Below are 24,764 nucleotides of genomic sequence, written 5' to 3'. Positions count from 1 at the left end.
TTGCAGCGGAATACGGGGGAGTGACCTATGCAGGGAAGAGGATCAGCATCTACCCAGACCCAGATGCGGCTTCATCCACCACGCGACAAAACTCATCTTGACCTTCCAGAACACAACACACGTTTTCCACTGCCAAATAATCTCAAGACTTCTTCGATAAGCACATCAAACCAAACACACAAGGGGACAAGCCGACAGATGGAACCTCATGACTGGCTCATTATTCAGGTATGCTATCAATGCACAATCATGCAGCCTAGCCTATGGCTATGGCGCTGCCCTCAGCATAAGGCTGTGACGAGGACCCCTCTCATGTACAAGGAGCAATATTACTATTATTGCTGAGCATTGAACTTGTTACAATTATATTGCCTAAGGTCCAGGACACTTACACAGTGATGACACCATGCCAATTAATGAACAATGGACAAAAGATGGATCCTATAGCTACCCTATCTACTCATTTAATTGTAAAGGTCTGAATTGGTTACTTATTTTGTTTAACTTTATTATTATAGAAAATAAAACCAAACATTTGCTGCTTAAGAGGTGTCATATGTAAGGCTGCTACTCGCCATTATGTTACAACCCTTTAATTATAGTACAGGCCAGGGGGAACCAGGGAGGGAGGGCAGGGAAGGGAGGGGGGGGGGGGCGACCAATGGGTGGGTTTCCCTGTGGGTTCTGCTTTTTATTTTACATCCATAGGCTTATCAACACTAAAGATAACAATTACATTTTAACAATGGCAACACTAGCCTGACAAGCCTTAATATTCCTATCAAATATTCCAGCTGTCTTGATATTCTAGCAAGAAACCATATTGATATAGCAATGTTCCAAGAAACACACCTGCGCCAAAAGGACACACATAGAAACTGGCTACTTTTTCATCAACCCCAAACTAAACTAAGGGTGTAATCATAAAGATAGATAAGAAACTCAGAATCACCATCCTTGGTAAAGGCCAAGAAGGCAGAATCACCTTCATTAAATGTATCCATAATGTAAAGAAAATTAATGGTTTGAGAATATTCCAAGATTTGAAAGACACATACACATTACAAGGCAACTCCTTTTTTCTATATTTATGATTTAGGTCAGCTATGCTGGCCTATGGAGTCCCTTGGGAAACCCAACTACCGAACCATCCAATGATGGGATTAATAAATAAATTATCTGGGCTCCCGAAAGGACTGATCTCTATAATATATAAACAACTTTTGAAAAGCTGCCCATCTTAATCTTTTCTTTTTATTGGCCAGTCTGAGATATGGCTTTTTCTTTGCAACTCTAACTAGAAGGCATCAGCATCCCGGAGTCGCCTCTACACTGTTGACGTTGAGACTGGTGTCCAGAGCATGGAGGCGCTACCAGGAGACAGGCCAGTACATCAGGAGACGTGGAGGAGGCCGTAGGAGGGCAACAACCCAGCAGCAGGACTGCTACCTCCGCCTTTGTGCAAGGAGGAGCAGGAGGAGCACTGCCAGAGCCCTGCAAAATGACCTCCAGCAGGCCACAAATGTGCATGTGTCTGCTCAAACGGCCAGAAACAGACTCCATGAGGGTGGTATGAGGGCCTGACGTCCACAGGTGGGGGTTGTGCTTACAGCCCAACACCGTGCAGGATGTTTGGCATTTGCCAGAGAACACCAAGATTGGCAAATTCGCCACTGGCGCCTTATGCTCTTCACAGATGAAAGCAGGTTCACACTGAGCACATGTGACAGACGTGACAGAGTCTGGAGACGCCGTGGAGAACGTTCTGCTGCCTGCAACATCCTCCAGCATGACCGGTTTGGCGGTGGGTCAGTCATGGTGTGGGGTGGCATTTCTTTGGGGGGCCGCACAGCCCTCCATGTGCTCACCAGAGGTAGCCTGACTGCCATTAGGTACCGAGATGAGATCCTCAGACCCCTTGTGAGACCATATGCTGGTGCGGTTGGCCCTGGGTTCCTCCTAATGCAAGACAATGCTAGACCTCATGTGGCTGGAGTGTGTCAGTAGTTCCTGCAAGAGGAAGGCATTGATGCTATGGACTGGCCCGCCCGTTCCCCAGACCTGAATCCAATTGAGCACATCTGGGACATCATGTCTCGCTCCATCCACCAACGCCACGTTGCACCACAGACTGTCCAGGAGTTGGCGGATGCTTTAGTCCAGGTCTGGGAGGAGATCCCTCAGGAGACCATCTGCCACCTCATCAGGAGCATGCCCAGGCATTGTAGGGAGGTCATACAGGCATGTGGAGGCCACACACACTACTGAGCCTCATTTTGACTTGTTTTAAGGACATTACATCAAAGTTGGATCAGCCTGTAGTGTGGTTTTCCACTTTAATTTTGAGGGTGACTCCAAATCCAGACCTCTATGGGTTGATAAATTTTAATTTCCATTGATCATTTTTGTGTGATTTTGTTGTCAGCACATTCAACTATGGAAAGAAAAAAGTATTTAATAAGATTATTTCATTCATTCAGATCTAGGATGTGTTATTTATTGTATATACTTTATTGCCTGTCTATGATTTTACCCCTCACACAAAAAAGACAGGACGACAATGCAGTGTTAGAAACTAGAACAAAAAACGACACAAACATACACACACACACCGTGGCTGATATGTGCAGAGGCGTTGGGAGGCAGCTGTGTGCGGTCCAGAGGCATCCATCGGCATTATGGGTACATGGATATGTCCTGCAGCTGTGATTCCCCGTCTAGGCTGATGCAGCAGCTTCTATCAACCATAACCTTCCTATTCCTATACACTCATCCCTACAACATCCAAAATGCACTTCATCATCACCTTTATGCCATCACTCAATCTTTTACCTCTGCATCGCCCAAAAGATCAGCTGATTCTATCTCTGTCTATGAGTCTTAATGATATCACATTACTGTATGTCTCCTATCTCTCTGTCCAGTAATGTGCTCTCCAGACCAAAGCTTAGTGAGATATATCTGCACACAACAACGGTCTCCAGTATAGCAGAAGAGAGAGCTATGTGAGAGAGCTGAGGAAAGTGAGCTATGTGGTCTGGTTTGACCTGCCCTGTCCTCCCTACAGTGCACAGCCAAGGATAGGACAGACTCCCTCTGAAGATGCACATCAGCTGTTGCAGGGAGAGACTTGCTGTTCATCACACTCTGTGAAGACTGTGGAGGGATCCACAGAGAGGACCTTTGTGCAACCAGAGCCCGGTCATATGGAGGCCACATGGCCCTCATGGCAGGGAGGGTGTAATTCAATGTTGACAACAACAACAAGTTGGACTTGGTCAATCACAGATCTCAGACAGACAACAGGCCACAGCACTCAGAGGGAGAGGAAGAACAGGACAGCCTTGGAGGATGACATTGGCAACATGTGTTATTACATAGTAATGACACCAGAGCAGTCCTAAGGATTCAAAGGCAATGAGAACAGAAGTGAAGCATTATAAGACACGTTCAGGAGATAAGAGATATCTCCTGAGAACATCCATCTCCCAAAAGGAGAAGGTCTAAGCTTCACTACAACAACTGGTCAGTGTGACTGTCTTCAGGAAGTCTACAAAAAAATGTTTACTTTGACCGCATCCTCATTGTCAAGACGCCCCCACCACATTGCAAGAATAACACACCATAGCATGAACATTTTTACCGTCTCAGTTGTTTTTGTGAATGTCTCTATTTAGACACAGGATGCTGCTCTCCCATTATTTCAACACAATACTGTTTACTGCATATCAACAGGAAGTTTGTGACAATGCTCTGCAGAGGCCAGACCTATTTATCAGCAGCACAGCTATGATAGAAACTACTGGACCCCCTCTGTCCGGAGCCACAGACTGTCCTGCTCCTGCTACACTGACCTCAAGAGAGAATGATTCCCCTAGTATTCCCTCGTCCCCCCTTTTCCTCACAAAACCCTTTTTAGACCCTACTGCCGAAGAACGGAAGAGATACAAGAGTGTGTGTTTACTTGTCTCCTCGGCTAAAGACCCAGTCATGAGACCTCAGTCATGCAGTCATGGGAGTTACATTTGTACATTTGCAGAACAACAACCCCAACAGCCCCATTGAGATGGAGGAATACTGTGAAGTCTAGAATATGCTGCACACACACATTACGCAGTATAAATGACATACTTGAGAAGGGAACAGTAAGGATGGTTGTCTAATGGGTTTCCTGGGGCGCTTTGTGAGATTTGAGGAGCGAATTCAAATCATTCATAAAATGTCTCAGCTCATTTTTCTCTTTCTCTCCAAACCTCTTAGGGATGTGTGTGCTTGAACAGCTCTCTCTATGTCTCTTATCGTTATTCTACGACCTGCTCGGCTATCCGTGGCACTCTCAGAGGTTAGATGAGGGACAAGTCATGAAAATAAGGTCTCAGTTCAGCAAACTCCCATCTATGACCATGATAAAACCCCCAGCCCAGTCAGAGTATCTCAGCATCCCCTGCCAGGGGCCTTGACCTTGGTCAGCAGACACAGAGTGCCCCTTCATGCATTGGGGGCATGAGTCAAAGTGTGGCGGGCCACTCTCGGACAAAGACCACTTCAGATCTTACATCCCTGTCCATAATAGCCTATGATTTCACTCTGCCTCTATGTGAGAGCGAGAGAGCGCTGTTGGTCATGCTGGTCTCAGCAGGCATTCCAGTGTGTGAGGCAGACAGTGTTAGGCTGTCAGGCCTTATGAGCAGCAGAAGACTGGGGGCTTTGTCTCTGTGGCCCAGGGTATTTATAGGAGTGTGCCATGTGCACAGCTGGGAGAGGGGTCTTAATCCAGACCCACTCGATGAATCCTCGACGATCTCCACCAAAATACTGTACCTCAAAATATGTACAAGTCTGTCATGAATTGATCTACCAGGTGCAGTGGCTGTTGGTGTATATTATATAAGTAGGACCCAGTTTTTCCCAAGTCAGGTAACATGTTCAGGAGAACAGGGGCCCCAGTATCTGCTGTTACACAGACTGTCATGGTAAGAAACACTCTTTTTCTTTTTTTGTAATTTAGCAGAGGCTCTTATCATTTACATAATTTAGCAGACGCTCTTATCCAGAGCGACTTACAGTTAGCGAGGGCATACATTTTCATACTGGCCCCCCGTGGGAAACGAACCCACAACCCTGGCGTTGCAAGCGCCATGCTCTACCAACTGAGCTACAGGGGAATTCATTGTAGATTCAGAAGGAGATACCTTTTCATACCCCACATAATTCTATACTGTAGCATTCTGCAGCAGAGTAGATCACAATCGGAATACATTCCTAAATCAACAAGCACTATAATGTTTATCCAAAGCCCTCATCCTGTGAGACATCACTTATCCACTTTCGCATCCAAGTTAAATTCAACTCTGCTCCACTTTGATGTGTTTTTACATGCATATGTATTGATGTGTCCCAAGCGAGTATGCACTTCTCTCAGTGCTCAGTGCATAGTTGGAGACCTTTGAGTCAAGCTTCTTTTATTTGGACAAGGTTAACATGAATCACATATTTGTTGTAATGGGACTTATGGTGGGAGTTATTGTTTTGTTATTAATGTTTTCCATATGTTAATGACTGGACCTCTCTAAAGGTCTTCCAAAGTGGAACAATAAGCCTTCAGTCCACACCCCTTTACTTTTTCCACATTATGTTGTGTTACAGCCTGAATTTAAAATGGATTAAATTGAGATAATGTCAAAGTGGAATTATGTTTTTAGAAATGTTTACAAATGAATAAAAAAGCCTAAATAAGTTGAGTAGAAATGTGCTTAACAAGTCACATAATCAGTTGCATGGACTCACTCTGTGTGCAATAATAGTGTTTAACATGATTTGTGAATGACTTCCTCATCTCTGTACCCCACATAAAATTATCTGTAAGGTCCCTCAGTCGAGCAGTGAATTTCAAACACAGATTAAACCACAAAGTACAGGGAGGTTTTCCAATGCCTCACAAATAATTGGTAGATGGGTAAAAATGTAAAAGGCAGACATTGAATATCCCATTGAGCACGGTGAAGTTATTAATTACACTTTGGATGGTGTATCAATACACCCAGTCACTACAAATATACAGGTGTCCTTCCTAACTCAGTTGCCAGAAAGGAAGGAAACCGCTCAGGGATTTCACCATGAGGCCAATGGTGACTTTAAAACAGTCACAGTGTGATAAGAAAACTGAGGATAGATCAACAACATTGTAGTTACACCACAATAATAACCTAAATGACAGTGAAAAGAAGGAAGCCTGTACAAAATAAAAATATTCCAAAACATGCATCCTGTTTGCAATAAGGCACTAAAGTAAAACTGCAAAAAATATGGAAAATAAATTAACTTTATGTCCTGAATACAAAGCATTATGTCTGGGGCAAATCCAACACAACACATCACTGAGTACCACTCTTCATATTTTCAATCATGGTGGTGGCTGCATCATGTTATGGGTATGGTTGTCATCGGCAAGGACTAGGGAGTTTTTTAGGATAAAAAATAAACAGAATAGAGCTAAGCACAGGCAAAATCCTAGAGGAAAACCTGGTTCAGTCTGCTTTCCAACAGACACTGGGAGACAAATTCACCTTTCAGCAGGACAATAACCTAAAACACAAGGCCAAATATACACTGGAGTTGCTTACCAAGATAATATTGAATGTTCCTGAGTGGCCTAGTTACAGTTTTGACTTTGTCACGGATTCTGCCGAGGCTGCTCCTCCTCCTTGCTCGGGCAGGCTTCGGCGTTCGTCGTCCCCGGAGTACTAGCTACCACCGTTGGATGTTTCGATGTTTGTTTGGTTTGGTCTGTCTGTTGCACCTGTGTCCGTTTGTGTCTAATTATGTGTCCTATAAGTTTTCTGCTTTGTGTATGTGAGTTTGTGTGTTGTTGTCCGCCTGTCCGTTGATGTCAGAGTTTTGTGCTCATTTAGTTAGTGTTTTACGCACTGCTTGCGTAATCGCTCGCCTCCAGTGTTTGAGGCCCGTTTATTTTTGTATTGTATATTTGACTAGTAAAGTCTGTTTGACTGAGCTTCTGTGTCCTGCGCCTGACTCCGACACCGCATCCACATCAGCCCCATTGACAGACTTAAATCGGCTTTAAATCTATCGCAAGACTTGAAAATGTCTGTCTAGCAATGATCAACAACCAACTTGACAGACCTTGAATAATTTTTTTAAGAATAATGTGCAAATATTGTACAATCCAGGTGTGCAAAGCTCTTAGAGACTTACCCAGAAAGACTCACAGCTGTAATCGCTGCCAAAGGTGATTCTAACATGTATTGACTCAGGGGTGTGAATACTTATGTAAATGAGATATTTCTGGATTTCATTTTCAATAAATTTGAGAAGAAAAAATCTAAAAACATGTTTTCACTTTGTCATTATGGGCTATTGTGTGTAGCTGGGTGAAATGTGTATTTATTTAATCCATTTTGAATTCAATGCTTCTCACAGATGTCCTTTGGGTGGTGGACCATTTTTGATACACATGGGAAACTGTTGAGCGTGAAAAACCCAGCAGAGTTGCAGTTCTTGACACACTCATAGTGTCCAACATCCGATTTGAACCAAACTTCTTCCTACCATTCAGTAAGACATGAGGAATCCAATAAATGCTCAAAAGCCACCCATGGACCCCTCACACCCAACACCAATCCCACCCCAACAACCAGTATACAGTATCAGTTCTCTATGTCTGACAAGTAGTATGGAGCTGCGGCTTGGAGTACTGCTTCTTCATACTATGTAATGTACACAGGGCTGGCTTTACGGGGTAGCAAAGCCGGGCATGTAGCCCCCAGTTAGAATTTGTGCCCCCACGGTTTTGTTTCCCCATAAACATAACAAATGGTATATGAATTACCATGCCCGGTTTTGCCAATATAGCGCCGCTGGGCCTGCCAGTAGCGCAGACTGGGACAGAGGCTATATGCCAGTGTGAGGAGGGAGTGGGGATGTAATAACATAATATTTTGTAGTTAAAATCCCCAAATCCCCAAATGCATTTCTGATTGTGCCCCTAGCCATGTAATGGCATAAGGTACCGCCTTCATTACCTTGTTTACCTTTATTTGGTAAGACAGCGGTACGCAACAATGCTCAAAACACTCCACATTGGCGAAAACAAGGCACACGGGTGAATATATCGGCGATACAAAATACAATATAGCTCCACCGAGGGGGAAATGAACCAGGTGTGTGTAATAAACAAGACAAAACAAATGGAATGATGAGAGCGGCAGTGGCTAGAAGGCCGGTGACGACGAACGGCGAAGCCTGCCCGAACAAGGAGAGGAGGCAGCTTCGGAGGAAGTCGTGACAGTAACCCCCCTTTGACGCGCAGCTCCAGCAGCGCGCCGACACCAGCCTCGGGGACGGCCAGGAGGACGCGGAGCAGTGCGAGCCGGATGGCGACGGTGGAAATCCCTCAACAGGGAGGGATCGAGGACATCCCTCAACGGGACCCAGCACCGTTCCTCCGGACCGTACCCCTCCCACTCCACGAGGTACTGAAGGCCCCCCACCCGACGCCTCTAATCCAGGATGGAACAGATGGAGTACGCCGGGGCCCCCTCGATGTCCAGAGGGGGCGGAGGGACCTCCCGCACCTCAGACTCCTGGAGTGGACCAGCCACCACTGGCCTGAGGAGAGATACGTGAAACAAGGGGTTAATACGGTAATCAGGAGGGAGTACCTATACGTAACCTCGTTGACTCTCCTCAGGGCTTTAAACGGCCCCACAAACCGCGGGCTCAGCTTCCGGCATGCGGAGGGGCAGATTCCGGGTCGAGATCCAGACCCAATCACCCAGTACAAAGACCGGGGCCTCACTACGGTGGCGGTCAGCGTTGGCTTTCTGACGACGCACGGCGCACTGGAGGTGGACATGGGCAGCATTCCACGTCTCCTCCACACGCCGAAACCAGTCATCCACCGCAGGAGCTTCGGTCTGGCTCTGATGCTACGGTGCCAGGACCGGCTGATAACCTAAAACACATTGAAATGGCGATAGGTTAGTGTTCTGGGCAAATTCGGCCCATGGCAAGAACACAGACCACTCCCCCGGCCGGTCCTGGCAGTAGGACCGCAGGAACCTACCCACATCCTGATTCACCCGTTCCACCTGCCCATTAGACTCGGGGTGAAACCCAGAGGTCAGGCTGACCGAGACCCCCAGACGTTCCATGAACGCCTTCCAGACCCTGGACGTAAACTGGGGACCCCGGTCAGACACTATGTCCTCTGGCACCCCGTAGTGCCAGTAGACGTAAGTAAATAGGGCTTCCGCAGTTTGCAGGGCTGTGGGGAGACCGGTGCAGAGGAAAGTGGTGGCAGGCATTAGAAATGTGGTCCACAACGACCAGGATGGTGGTGTTACCCTGAGAGTGGGGAAGATCAGTGAGGAAATCAATTGACAAGTGGGACCATGGCCATTGTGGAACTGGTAAGGGATGTAACTTACCCGCTGGGAGGTGCCTAGGTAGCTTACTCTGGACGCACACCAAGCAGGAGGAGACATACACCCTCACGTCCTTAGCCAAGGTAGGCCACCAGTACTTCCCAATCAGGCAGCGCACTGTACGGCCGATACCTGGGTGACCAGAGGGAGACGTGTGTGCCCAATAGATAAGACGATCACGGACAAGAGACGGCACGTACCGCAGCCCAGTTGGGCATTGAGGTGGAGATGGATCTTTGCGTAATGCCCGCTCTATGTCCGCATCCACCACCCACACTACTGGGGCCACAATGCAGGAGGCTGTGAGTATGGGGGTGTTGTCTATTGGCTTCTACTTTGTTTCGAGTCTGCCTTCACGTTCTTAGTACCTAGTATGTATGACAACGTGAAATCAAACCGGGTGAAGAACAAGGCCCCCCTGGCCTGGCGAGGGTTCAGCCTCCTCGCTGCCCCGATGGACTCCAGGTTACGGTGGTCAGTCCAGATGAGGAAAGGGTGTTTTGCCCCCTCGAGCCAGTGCCTCCGCGCGGTCAGAGCTCTGACAACAGCCAACAGCTCCCGATCACCAATGTCGTAGTTCTGCTCCGCCGGGCTGAGCTTTTTAGAGAAGAAGGCACAGGGGCGGAGCTTGGGTGGCGAGCTCAAGCGTTGAGATAGGACAGCGCCTATCCCTACCTCGGACGCATCCACCTCCACTACGAACGGTAATGATGGATCGGGATGGGCCAGTACTGGGGCTGAGGTAAACAGAGCCCTCAGGTTACTGAAAGCCCTGTCAGCCTCAGCAGACCAGCGGAGCCGGGATGGCCCACCCTTCAACAGAGAGGTGATGGGAGCTGCGACCTTGCCAAAGCCCCGGATAAACCTCAGATAGTAATTGGTAAAGCCAATAAAGTGCTGCACCTCCTTTACCGTGGTTGGAGTCGGACAATTACACACGGCTGAAATGCGGTCTCCCTCCATCTCCACACCTGAGGTGGTGATGTGGTATCCGAGGAAGGAGACGGACTGTTGGAAGAACAGACACTTTTCTGCCTTGGCATATAGGTCATGCTCCAACAGTCGGTCCAGTACTCTGCGAACCAGGGACACATGCTCGGCCCGCATAGCGGAATACACCAGAATGTCATCAATGTAGACCACCACACCGCGACCAAGCATGTCCCGAAACACCTCGTTCACAAAGGACTGGAAGACTGATGGAGCATTCATCAACCAGTACGGCATCACCAGGTATTCATAATGCCCCGTGGTTGTGCTGAATGCTGTCTTCCACTCGTACCCTTCCCGGACACGCACCAGGTTGTACGCACTCCGGAGATCTAATTACGTGAAGAAGCGCACCCCATGCATTGATTCGATAACAGAGGAGACGAAGGGTAGAAGGTAACTATAGCGAATGGTAGTTTGATTAAGTGCCCGGTAATCAATGCAAGGGCGCAGACCTCCGTCTTTCTTCTTCACAAAAAACAAATTCGAGGAGGTGGGCGAGGTGGAGAGCCGTTTGAACCCCTGGCGCAAGGACTCCGAGACGTATGTCTCCATAGCCTCCGTTTCAGCCTGCGACAGGGGATAGACATGACTCCTGGGAGGCACAGCATCTAACCGGAGGTTTATCACGCAATCCCCCGCCCAATGGGGTGGTAATTTGGTCGCGTGCGTTTTGGAAAACGCGTGCGCCAAGTCGAGGTATTCGGGAGGGGGAATGCGCACGGTGGAGGTAGTGTCTGGACACCAACGGCAACAACTAGACACCTGCCATGACACTCTCGCGACCACCCCGTGAGAACCCTCTGTGGCCATGAAAAGGTGGGGTTGTGTAGTGCGAGCCAGGGAAGACCCAACACAACAGGCAAATCAGGGGACTCAATAATAAAAAAGGTGATTTGCTCCCTATGGGTCTCCTGCATAATCATCGTGACTGGTGCTGTAACCTCCCTAACGTAACCTGACCCTAACGGTCGACTGTCAAGTGTTTTGATGGGCAATGGAATGTGTAGGGGAACCAATGTGATACATAGACTATTAGCTAAAGACCTGTCCATGAAGTTCCCAGCTGCGCCTGAATCGACCAGCGTCTTACACTGGGGACTACAGTGTAATCAGGGAAGGTGACGTGTATGGTGAAGTGCGCAGCAGAGTGCTCTGAACGAGTGTGGGTTTGCTCTACCTGGAGTGATGCGAGAGTGCCCTGCCTGCCGCCTCCAGACCCAGAAGAACTGCAGCAGAATGTCCTCTCTTGCCACAAGGGTAACACTGGAGCTGTCGTCCTTCGTTCTCCCGGATCGCTGCACCACCCAGCTCCATCGGAACGTAATCCGGGTTGAAGGGGGGTGAAACGGGCAGGGCCCTTCCAGGACGTCCTCTTGAAGCCAGCAGGTTGTCCAACCGGATGGCCATGTCCACCAGCTAGTTGAAAGTTAATGTTGTATACTGGCAGGCTAGCCCTTCGGACGTCCTCTCGTGGGCTGCACCGGAAACGTTCGATGAGGGCCCGCTCGTTCCACTCGGACCCAGCCGCTAGAGTTCTAAACTCCAGGGCAAAGTCCTGCGCGGTCCTCGTCCCCTGCCTCAGATGGACCAGCCGCTCGCCCGCCTCTCTTCCTTCGGGAGGGTGATCGTAGACTGCCCGGAAGAGGCAAGCAAACTCCCTGTAGTTGTCCAACGTGTCTCCTCCTTCACTCCAGACCGCGTTGGCCCACTCCAGGGCGAGGAGACGAGGGCGGACACCTTTTCCCGCTCCGATGGAGCCGGGCTGATCTTAGAAAAATAGAGGTCCAGCTGCAGGAGGAATCCCTGGCAGCAGGCAACTGTCCCGTCATACTCGCTCGGTCGGGATAGGTGAATCCCTCTGGGTGCTGGGGTGTGGGTGGCTGGATCCGGTTTCTCAGCTGGTCTTGAAGTATCGGGTCCTCTCCTCTCCAGGCGTTGGACGACCTGGAGACCCCGATCCATCGCTTCGCCCAAGATGACTAGCATGTAGGAATGCTCCCGGACCCGCTCCACGATTCCAGGCATATTCCCGTCTCCTGCTGACTCCATGCTGTTGGGTGTGTGATTCTGTGGCGGGTGATTTGGACAGAGTCAGGCGCAGGAGGGCAAATCACAGAATAAATGGTTTATTTGGTAAGACAGCGGTAAGCAGCAATGCGTAAAACACTCCAGTGCGGTAATACGGTGCACTGGAGAAAACAAGGCACACGGGTGAATATCCCGGCAATACAAAATACAGTATAGCTCCACCGAGCTATAGTAACCTCCACAATAAACAATCACACACAAAGACAGGGGGGGCAGAGGGAAAACTTATACAGGTACTAATGAGGGGATATGAACCAGGTGTGTGTAATAAACGAGACAAAACAAATGGAATGATGAGATGAGGAGCGGCAGTGGCTAGAAGTCCGGTGATGACAAACGCCGAAGCCTGCCCGAACAAGGAAGCCTGCCCAGCTTTGGAGGAAGTCGTGACAGTCAAGACCGATGCCGAGCTCACTGAGCACCCTGTTAGCCCGACCACCGAGGTTGAGGAGCCTAGTAGCAAATGCAATACCCGCCCATCCCCCACGTTGCCTGCTGATCAACAAGATCGAGAATAGCCATGGCCTAGCACCAGCAGCACGAGAGTAACATCACACAAGCACCTGGACCTCCGTTACCCCACCCACTAGCACCTGACGACCTCGGTGATGAGGAGCCAGCACAGGTTTGTCTTGACACTTACCCGAGCTGCATTTTCAGCGGGAGAAAGCGGGCCTTTTGTTGCACCTGGTTCAAGGTCTGCATTTGGTTGTGTTGCACGCTATGTCGTCTGAGGAGGCGATAGAGGACTTCAATGTGAGATTTGTGTGAGATTTGAGGCCACAGGCTTATTGAAAGCAGTGACAGAGCCGAGTTTTAAGGTTATACAGTATCTAACATGACTCACAAAATCCTGGAGCTCCTCGACTCTCCTAACAAGTTCCTGCATTCTGAAGCTACTGATCTGCACACCGGTGTCAAACTTGTCCGCAGTACGTATGGGTGCGTTGAAAAACTGCGATGTGATGCTGAATTCGAAAAGCTTTCGGAGGCATGCCAGGAGGGAGGAAACGAGCACACCAGATCCAACCAAACAATGGAGACTCATGAGTAAAACTCTGCAAGAGTATCTAGTTGAAAGCACAGTGGGTCAGGATGATGATGGAGAAGAGAGGAAGTGTAAACTACTGTTTTTCAGCACTTTGGATGTCGTGCTGGGCGAAATGTCATCACGATTTAGCGAAGGAAATAGTCAACTTGTGGAAGCTCTGTGTGCCATGGATCCCGAGTCTTCTAAATGGTAAGCTACAACCTTTATGGCCATGGCCGCCATGCCAGAATTATTAATTAATTGGTTTTCCCTCATGCAAGCCTGGTTGTTTGGCTGATTTTTGAATGTAATGTATAGTTACTTTAGGACTTTATTTTTTACTTCTATGCATGTTAGATTTATCTGTGATTCTTAATGTCATTGCTTGCTTTTGTGGCTCTAATTAGTAATTGATATATATACAGCTTTGCATTATTTTATGAGTATACGGACAATGACCATTGTAGCCTATTGGTTGTGCTCTAAGGTGAGCCCTGGTGCAGTGCTCCTATTGTCCTCGCTGTCCACTTCGATGGTGCTGAAATTGGCAGCGCATCATCCTTTCATCGTGCTGACTGGCTGTAGCCTTCTGTCCATGGGCCTGAATCGATGGTTACAGTGTGTGCGGTTTTAATGAGCGCATCTTGGGCTCCCAGTCTTCGTGGGGCTTCTCTTCAACATCGCATGCTTTCTTGTGTGCAAAATGACAGTTGTTGTGTATATGGCTGCATTTCAGATAGGCCTACATTTTTGCACATTTTGTATGTCGCAGTTGTATAGGACCAATACCGTGTATAGCCTTCTAAAGGAAGTAGGTAAACGTTCACTCTGTTATCATTAATTTGCATTACACTCAGTCGTTGTGTGATAGGCTACTGTAAAAACGATGAAAACGACACAGACTACTTTTTCGCCTCCTTCCTGCTCTCTTGCTATAGTGTGTGTGTGTTGCACTCTGAATGGGCATGTATTCTTATTTGCAGCAGAGTCAAATTGGCTACTGTCATGTAGGATATTTCACATCAGCTATGAATATAGAATATGCACTTAGTTTGATTTAGTTTGCTTTTCTGAAACTCTCCCACCTGGAGAAGCGGCTTGGCTTACTGTAGGTTACGCTCATTGCGTAGTGTCACAAATTCAACAGAAATGTATCCTATAGTTCTAATTATAGAAGTTAAAGCTATGAAGCGTGTAAGACTCTTTGATAGCCTAGTGGTGCTCATCCTGTCGAGCTGATCTGTGCGTGTTGGTAGACGCAAATTATGTGTAGTCCTACTTGCAGCTACTGATGCTTTTCAGATACACTTGTATGTGTTAGTGGGGTGCATATCTTTCTTGTGTTATTATATAAAACAACGGTTGTTGATGTGTACGGCTACATTTAAGATATCTTTTTGTACATTTGAACCTTGTTTTATTAGGGCTCTAAAGCAATACTAGTTGTACCCCCCCATCCCCCCCATGGATATTAAATGCCCCATCAGGCATGTCATCCTGGAGCCGGGCCTGAATGTACAGATGTAGGATCTTAATCTGAGCCAGTTTGCTACAGCAGGAAAATAATTCTGCAGCAACAGGAAATGTGAATTATTATGTGGATTTTAATTAATGGAATTTTTTGTAGGGGTTGATACATTTTTCGTTAGGGCAAATCAAGTCTGACATTTTACAGTAGAAATTACAAACTTTAGAAGCCTTTTTGAACCTCGAATACACCATAAATTGACATTTCCCACTGTGCAGGAAAATTCCTGCAACAACAGGATGATCAAATTAAGATATGGCATCTGTATTCCCTGTGAATCTGGTGATGTTTTTTTCCCTGTCCAGAGACATTTTTCATTAAAGTCGCTTGCCTTATTTCCTGTTAAACCATGTTAAAGTACCAGGTTTTGCCCTTTTTTCAAGTTTTCTGGTCTCTTGTGTTTATTATTATTTATAAATTAATCACAAAAAATGTTTTGGTGCATTTTGGGTAGACAACCAATAGCTTTTGCTCATGGTGAAAATGTATTGTGTGGTCATCTTCACAAATCAAGCCAGTCCTCCATGAAAGCAATTCAATTTGTACTTCTCTTAGCAACCTAACGCTTCCACCCGACTCTCCTTGAATAGTCCAACAAATGGTATCTCTGTGGTGCAATGCTCATATGAAGACTTTTCCTAAAATCCCAAAACTTTAATGGCGAAATGGGCTGGTGACAAAAATTTTGTGAAAACCCTAATAAAATAATACAATTATAAACCATTGCATGGCAGTCATACGTTTTTCAATAAAAATATGAGAAAACATCTCTATATGTAGTGTGATTAGTGTGTCACGCCCTGGCTCTGGGGACTCTTAAATTTGAGCCAGGGTGTGGATTTGCTATGTTTAGTTTTTCTATGTTTTTGTTCTAGATCGTTTGATCTATGTTGGCCAGGGTGGCTCCCAATCAGAGGCAGCTGTAGCTCGTTGTCTCTGATTGGGGACCATACTTAGGCAGCCTGTTTTGCACTAGTCTTTGTGGGATCTTGATCCGTAAAGGTTTGTTGTGTATTAACCTCAGGACTTCACGTATCGTTTGTTGTTTTTGTCGTTAAGTACGTTAAATAAAAGTACGTACGCTTATCACGCTGCGCCTTGGTCCGTGTCTTCAGTCAACGATCGTGACATAGTGACATTTACCATTAAACCCAACCCAATATTATTACCATTGAAAAACATTACAGTGTGTGTTTGGGTCTTTTACCATAGAAGACCATTAGAGACCATAACATTGAAACCATTAGAACTGCTGTAGCCTAATGGTTTGCTTCTTCACCAGGAATGGTCTAACTAATCAATACCTTTTTTAAGAGAATAAACCACACACACACACACACACACACACAGGGGCCGTTTCCTGGATACAGTTTTTTCTAAGAGAAGAAAAACCAGAATTGCTTTCATGGAGGACATCACGAGATTCACAGGGAATACATTACATAGTATGAAGAAGCAATACTCCAAGCCGCAGCTCCATACTACTTGTCAGACATAGAGAACTGATACTATATACTGGTTGTTGGGGTGGGATTGGCGGGGGTGTGGGGTGCCTTTGGGTGGCTTTTGATCATTTTATTGGATTCCTCATGTCTTACTCAATGGTAGGAAGAAGTTTGGTCCAAATCGGATGTTTGGTACTATATTCATTGAATATTATATGAATCCTATAAATGAAAATGGTCAACTTGGGTGCAAACAATTAGCTTAATTTCTCAGAGATCAAATTATATTTCAACAAAATAATGTTTCAGGAATGCTAATATTATCTGTTTCTCACTATAGAAACGATTTCAGCACAATCTGAGACGTGGAAGTCGAAATCCTATTTCTTTTGCTTTTTGAGGTGGAACGACCCTGTGGGAACAGAATGTGGGTCAAGACTAAAGGCTCAAATACAAATGTGCAAAGACAGTACAGGGAATGTACTGTAGCTATAACATACCATAGCAAAGCACATTAGATATGCAATATGTAGGTCACTGAGCAATGCGTGTCTTTGTGCTACGGCTGCCTATTTTGTGAATGAGGCATTAAGAGGGAAAGAAATCATAATAATAATTTCCATTCAGTTTAGGATATAGTATGCATGTAAACACACACACACACACACACAGGCATGCTCACACACACTCATGCACACACGCACGCACACACACACACACACACACACACAGTGGCTAGAAACAAACAGCATACATAGTAATGAGTGTTTTTTCCTGGTGTTTGTTGGGGCACAAGACGAACTGACTTCCTGGATGCGGAGTGAGGTAGTTAGTTTTCACCCCAGTCAAAAATAGTAATCCCAGCATCCTGGCCTTCAACTAGCAGAGCACAGAGGACAGGAGGTAGTGAGAGGAAGGGAAAGACTAGGAAACACTGATAGAGGTCAAGGTCCATGACAATGATGCAGAGTAGGGGGAGAGGTGGACAGGATTCATTATAACACAGAAAAAAATATACAACTGTTTTCTACTAACTAGTCTTACCATTTTCTATTCAAATTATTTTAAAACTGGATCAAGAAGTAATACATTTGTATCTACATGGAGATAATAATATTGTATTATTATGCATAGGCTATTTGAAACTGCAATTTATTTTATTAGAATTTATTGTTTTCTAGTCATTAACAAAATTCTGCAAGTCCTCTGATAAAAATAAATTTACATTTAGGAAATAAATAATTCAATTCTCCCTCCACCACAAAATACAGTGTATTGCGATGCGCAGAGAAGAAGCAGAGGCAAGCCAACACAGCGCGCTTCCACATCACATACTCCAGCTCAGCTTCCTCTGTTAGCGTCAGATTGCATCACCCGCTGAATGAATCCGTGTTCAACTCACACAGCATCTATGAACCGACTTAACTTTACTGCGATATGACATAGCCTAAATCAGACTCATCTATTATGGCTATTATGTCAGTAACAGAGAGATAGGGAGAGAGATATGTCCAAACTTTCCTTCAATAGTTACCAATACTAGTTTTCGCTATTCATTGCATGCCATTATGGTAGAAATAGGACTGTTACTTACAGTTATCGCTACTGGTCTCCATGTGTGTTTTCCAAGACGGTTTTTCTTTGACATTCATTGATTTTGCCCAAGTTTGCGCTGCAGTACACGACGTGTCACCCATGTGTGGCGTAAAGTGACACACAGAAATGAGGCAAAGCTGCGAGTTCACCTCATCTGCTCGCGCTCACAGACACCTAAGCGAATATACAGCGAATCCTATTGGCTACTGTGGTACTACACATGATGACATCACCATTGCACAATCAACACAGACATTTATTAACATGTAAACTGCATTTATTTAAATACAATATGTACATAATTTATTGGGCAGTAGTTCTGGCAGGGAAATAAATAATAAGCAGATTACTTTGTACAGTTACAAAATGAAAACATAAATGTAAAAGTTGCCCAAAGCTTTTATAATTAATGTCGATTAAAAGATGAGATTGTGAATTCTGGAAGTACTGTTTGTACATTATTGACAGTATTGTTAGTATTGTAAATGTCTATGATATCTTGTGACACACACACACACACAGACACTAATCAATAAAACAAACAGCCATTACAAAGATGGCAGTAAGAGTAGTTATACTAGATGACTGCTAGTCAGCATGACTAATATTACAGTCTGATAAAGGCAGTGCTCCATACACTAACAATCAGAACTATTATTTCCTCTGACACACAGCCTCATAACAGACCATTCAAATAAAACTGAAAAGAAAAGGGACAGTTTTGCATGTATATAATGTACCAACAATATTGGATAATCTATTGGATAACTATGAGTCACTTCTTCAAAAACCAACAGGAGAATTCTTAGTTCTACTGTATGTACACTATAGTGTAAGCTTCAGCACAGCAACACTGGTTGTCATTTGGACCGGCGTCAACACAGACCAATCAGGACAATTCCATCAAATCAATTCCACTTCAACATCTACAAAATTCCCTCACCTCTATTCCTTCCCTCCTCACATTGTATTGTTAAGGGAAGATTCCATTCAATCCCTTTCAGTTGTAATCTAATTCAGATCCATACCACTAATTCATCTGTATCCAGACCTCTGGTCACCAATCCCTTCAATCCACTTTCCTCCCCATATGTATTTAGAAGCAGTTCAGATTCCATGTTATTCATTTCTATCTCTATGTGTTGAGTTAGAATCAGGTCAAGTCTCCCCATGACAAGAGTCACTCACAGGTCAGCTGTTTTCCTAAATACAATCTCAGCTCTAAATACAATTCAATATCCAATTATAACATGATATTCCATCACTGTAAATGACATGCCCCTTGGATCAATTGAAATTGAGAATACTAAAAACTCCAATACTCACATTAAGTTGTTTAGATCCTTTCCATCAATTTAGTACAGTAAATCAATGAACTTTCATTATGTAGGCAAGAGCCTGGTCTTACAGTGCATTCGGAAAGTATTCAGACCCCTTGACTTTTTCCACATTTTGTTACGTTACAGCCATATATCTGACATGCACTGTGAGACGTTATATAGACAGGTGTGTGCCTTTCCAAATCATGTCCATTCAATTGAATTTACCACAGGTGGACTCAAGGATGATCGATGGAAACAGGATGCACCTGAGCTCAATTTCGATTCTCATAGCAAAGTCTCTGAATACTTACAGTTGAAGTCGGAAGTTTACATACACTTAGGTTGGAGTCATTAAAACTTGTTTTTCAACCACTCCACAAATGTCTTGTTAACAAACTATAGTTTTGGCAAGTCGGTTAGGACATTTACTTTTTGCATGACACAAGTAATTTTTCCAACAATTGTTTACAGACCGATTATTTCACTTATAATTCACTGTATCACAATTCCAGTGGGTCAGAAGTTTACATAAACAGAGTTGACTGTGCCTTTAAACAGCTTGGGAAATTCCAGAAAATGATGTCATGGCTTTATAAGCTTCTGGTAGGCTAATTGACATCATTTGAGTCAATTGGAGGTGTACCTGTGGATGTATTTCAAGGCCTACCTTCAAACTCAGTGCCTCTTTGCTTGACATCATGGGAAAATCAAATGAAAGCAGCCAAGACCTCAGAAAAAAAATGGTAGACCTCCACAAGTCTGGTTCATCTTTCGGAGCAATTTCCAAACGCCTGAAGGTACCACGTTCATCTGTACAAACAATAGTACGCAAGTATAAACACCATGGGACGCAGCCGTCATACCGCTCAGGAAGGAGACGCGTTCTGTCTCCTAGAGATGAACGTACTTTTGTGCGAAAAGTGCAAATCAATCCCAGAACAACAGCAAATGACCTTGTGAAGATGCTGGAGGAAACAGGTACAAAAGTATCTATATCCACAGTAAAACGAGTCCTATATCGACATAACCTGAAAGGCTGCTCAGCAAGGAAGAAGCCACTGCTCCAAAACCGCCATAAAAAAGTCAGACTACGGTTTGCAACTGGACATGGGGACAAAGATCGTACTTTTTGGAGAAATGTCCTCTGGTCTGATGAAACAAAAATATAACTGTTTGGCCATAATGACCATCGTTATATTTGGAGGAAAAAGAGGGAGCTTGCAAGCCGAAGAACACCATCCCAACCGTGAAGCACGGGGGTGGCAGCATCATGCTGTGGGGGTGCTTTGCTGCAGGAGGGACTGGTGCACTTCACAAAATAGATGGCATCATGAGGAAGGAAAATTATGTGGATATATTGAAGCAACATCTCAAGACATCAGTCAGGAAGTTAAAGCTTGGTCGCAAATGGGTCCAAGCATACTTCCAAAGTTGTGGCAAAATGGCTTAAGGACAACAAAGTCAAGGTGTTGGAGTGGCCATCACAAAGCCCAGACTTCAATCCTATAGAACATTTGTGGGCAGAACTGAAAAAGCATGTGCGAGCAAGGAGGCCTACAAACCTGACTCAGTTACACCAGCTCTGTCAGGAGGAATGGGCCAAAATTCCCCCAACTTATTGTGGGAAGCTTGTGGAAGGCTACCCGAAACGTTTGACCCAAGTGAAACAATTTAAAGGCAATGCCACCAAATACTAATTGAGTGCATGTAAACTTCTGACCCACTGGGAATGTGATGAAATAAATAAAATCTGAAATAAATAATTCTCTCTACTATTATTCTGACATTTCACATTCTTAAAATAAAGTGGTGATCCTAACTGACCCAAGACAGGGAATCTATACTAGGATTAAATGTCAGGAATTGTGAAAAACTGAGTTTAAATGTATTTGGCTAAGATGTATGTAAACATCCGACCACAGTTGTATGTAAATAAGGTATTTCTGTTTCATTTTTTAAAATAAATGTGCAAAAATGTCTGTTTTCGCTTTGTTATTATGGGATATTGTGTGTAGATTGATGAGGAAAAACATGAATGTTATCCATTTTAGAATAAGTTTGTAACGTAATAAAATGCGGAAGAAGTCAAGGGGTTTGAATACTTTCCCAATTAACTGTATACTCACATGGGAAACATTTCTGGAAACATGCATTCAGTCTGTTTATGAATTTGACTAAATCATTAAAATAATAATTTCTTAACATAATAATATTACTTTGGCTTTTCTGTAAACATACAATATAGTCCACTCATTTTATTGAACTGTACGCTACCACAATATATCAATCTAGCCTTTCACTCCGAGGTGAACCCTCGCTCTATAAAGAAATAACGTTTTAGTCTCACTGTTAAAAAAAAGGCTGTGAATGAAACAATATTTTTAGAGTAAAGAAAGGAAAGACAGGGTTAATCTGGTTGCACGTTCTGTTTGGACAGTTTGCTGGTGTTCTCTTTCCTGCTTGAACATAAGGCAATGTCTCAGAGCTTTCCAAACCTGCAACCTAGAAGAGGGTTCAAAGATGCTATAAACTCATGACACGACAGCCATAAACTATAGTTAAACTCATAATAATAAAACAAACACATAATACTGAAAGCATAAGCAGAACTAGCCTGGTCTAGTCCTCTCTGCAGATGTAGGTTTCCACAGACAGACGTATCTTGGGAGGAGCAGTAGTATGTTAGTCCACTTTCTCCAGAGAGATATTATTGATGTATAGACTCAGGCTGGATGGGTTGCTCTGGCCCAGAGCATGTGATGGAACCATAGAATCAGAGAATTAGAATGAATTATATGTCTATGGCTAGAACCATGCTGGTTCTAGTTATGGTTCTGCTGTGGCTCTGGCCAGTGTGGCGGACTATCCAGACTGGTTATTACGTCTCTCAGTGAGGACTCGGGCGTCTTTAACGTTAAGCCCAGCAGGCTGCTACACTGAGCTTCTACACTCCAGTCCTTTCAGAACAGCCTGACTTGTTTCTTCAGCTCGTTTCTCTTCCACAGTGCCAGCCGGTCAAAGTCAGCCATAGTCATCCTAAACACCCGGTAGAACTCCTCAGGAGACAGGTGGCGCTGGCAGAGAGAGATTACACACATATATTAGTGTTGTTGGGGTGATATTGTCATAACCATCTCAGAAATAGAAATACAATCGACTTGCTCCATAGTATGTGCAGTGAGAGGTTTTCATTACTTGCATGTTTACAAAGCTGAGAGAAACTCACCTCTAGTCTGGCTCTGTCCACATCATTGGGGGGCTGGTTGCGCCCCCTTATGGTGACTACCAACACATCATATGGGTAGATCTGAGGGAGGAGTGACATACTCAGTGGTGGAAAAAGTACCTACTTGTCATACTTGAGTAAAAGTAAAGATACCTTAATAGAAAATGACTCAAGTAAACCCAGTAAAGTCACCCAGTAAAATACTACTTGAGTAGAAGTATAAAAGTATTTGGTTTTAAATATACTTAAGTATCAAAAGTAAATTGATTGCAAAAATATACTTAAGTATCAAAAGTAAAAGTACAAGTATAAATAATTTCAAATTGCTTATATTAAGCAAACCAGACGGCACAATTTTATTGTTTAAAAAATGTACTACAACACGCAGACATCTTTTCCAAACAAAGCATTTGTGTTTAGAAGTCGCTCTGGATAAGAGTGTCTGCTAAATGACTAAAATTTAATTGTAAATGTAGTGAGTCCTCCAGATCTGAGGCAGTAGGGATGACCAGGGATGTTCTCTTGATAAGTGCGTGAGTTGGACCATTTTCCTGTCCTGCTAAGCATTCAAAATGTAACAAATACTTTTGGGAGTCAGGGAAAATGTATGGAGTAAAAAGTACATCATTTTCTTAAGGAATGTAGTGAAGTAAAAGTAAAAGTAGTCAAAAATATACATAGTAAAGTAAAGTACAGATACCCCAAAAAACTACTTAAGTAGTACTTTAATGTATTTTACCTTAAGTACCTTACACCACTGGACATACTGTGGTTATGAGCAAAACATTCAACGTGTTTAGATTTTCACACCAGACGCAGACAAAGCAATGCTGCCCATCCTATTGTCAACGACTCACAGACGTTTGCCTGGGTAATACATTCACCTGTACTTCCTCTGACAACAAACCCCCCAGACTTCCTCTCAGAGACAAAGCAGCAGATCAGTGGGAAGATGCTCTCACTGTTCCTTTCTTATTAGGCTCAATTTCCTCTTTTCTGTTCTACTGTTCTCTACTGTCAGTTTACCTTTGGTTTAGTGATGGTCAGTTTGTTCCTGAATTTGCATAACATCTTACCTTGTATTCTGTAGAAAAAGAGAGAAAAGTAACTGATCATCACATTTATTCATATTCTCATTGATTATGTATTTTGTATTCAAGGCATGATATCGAAAGGTGAACCCATTCTCGCTAACCTCTGATTCCCCAGTTCACTGCATTGCTGCTGTCGTACTGGAAATAATCCGCACTCTGGGGCTGAAAGAGACAGACAACAAGTACAATTATTTTAAAGATAAACAAAGCCCACATTACATTTTAGTCATTTAGCAGACACTCTTATCCAGAGTGACTTACAGTTAGTGAGTGCATACATTTTCATACACATCAGGCCATAGCCACAAGGTATTGGTCTTGAGCAGATTTGGGTCCACAGGGCCCATTTCAACCCCCATACCCTGTGACCCCGTCACTCCCCCCCACCCTCAGAGAACTCACCCTGTGCAGTCCGTTCCTGCCGTACCCTGGCAACGAGGATGACTTGGCGACGAAGGAGTCTGAAAGTGAGCAAACACAAGCATCCCTACCGTTCAGCCTGTGAGCTACAACACACCCACACACTGGGTCCCAGCAGAACACAGCACACATCAGTGGAAACACTCAGTGAGGGATGGGGCAATTAGTGTTTCTAACAGGGAACACATGCAGGTCTGTATAAGAGACAACAGGGGGCGCTAAGAGCAAACACAATGGAGAATCCCTGTCTTTGTCTCTCTTTGTAATTTTCATTTACAGGCAATGACATTACAAAGAAATGGCAAAGCCTGGATCAAAAGCCATTATGTAGCAGAATATGTACTGTATCTTACATTGTTATTTTCAACCTCTACCATGCAACATGCATTATTTGTAATCCTTTTGTTAACAACTATGAGCATAATTGATTTCATGCTCTTAAAATGGCATTTGTTGTCATTGTCATGATCATTGTAACATACAGAGAACAAACAGGGTCAGAGTGGAATGAATCAATCAATATCAGATAAGTGACATGGCTAAAGAGCTCATTTTTCATACACTGATGTAACTCTA

General features: G+C 44.5%; 1 protein-coding gene across 1 annotated transcript in view; it reads right to left on the bottom strand.

Moving 5' to 3' along the window:
• Positions 1 to 21,770: 21,770 nt before the first annotated feature.
• LOC311136387 (actin-binding LIM protein 3-like) overlaps positions 21,771 to 24,764 on the bottom strand; it is a gene marked incomplete at its 5' end in the record, with an annotated part of 102,982 nt that continues 99,988 nt past the window's right edge. The window contains 5 exons of the mRNA XM_084170485.1: positions 21,771 to 22,522; positions 22,675 to 22,755; positions 23,751 to 23,758; positions 23,870 to 23,930; positions 24,171 to 24,274. Of these exons, the coding sequence (XP_084026611.1) occupies positions 22,409 to 22,522; positions 22,675 to 22,755; positions 23,751 to 23,758; positions 23,870 to 23,930; positions 24,171 to 24,274 (368 nt within the window). The 3' untranslated portion in view covers positions 21,771 to 22,408. The remainder of the gene's footprint in view (positions 22,523 to 22,674; positions 22,756 to 23,750; positions 23,759 to 23,869; positions 23,931 to 24,170; positions 24,275 to 24,764) is intronic.

This window comes from Coregonus lavaretus, assembly GCF_964263955.1.
Source record: "Coregonus lavaretus genome assembly, chromosome: 10".
Classification (NCBI taxonomy): Eukaryota; Metazoa; Chordata; class Actinopteri; order Salmoniformes; family Salmonidae; genus Coregonus; species Coregonus lavaretus.
Note: the sequence above shows the minus strand (reverse complement) of the source record. Positions and strands in the feature narration are given on the sequence as shown.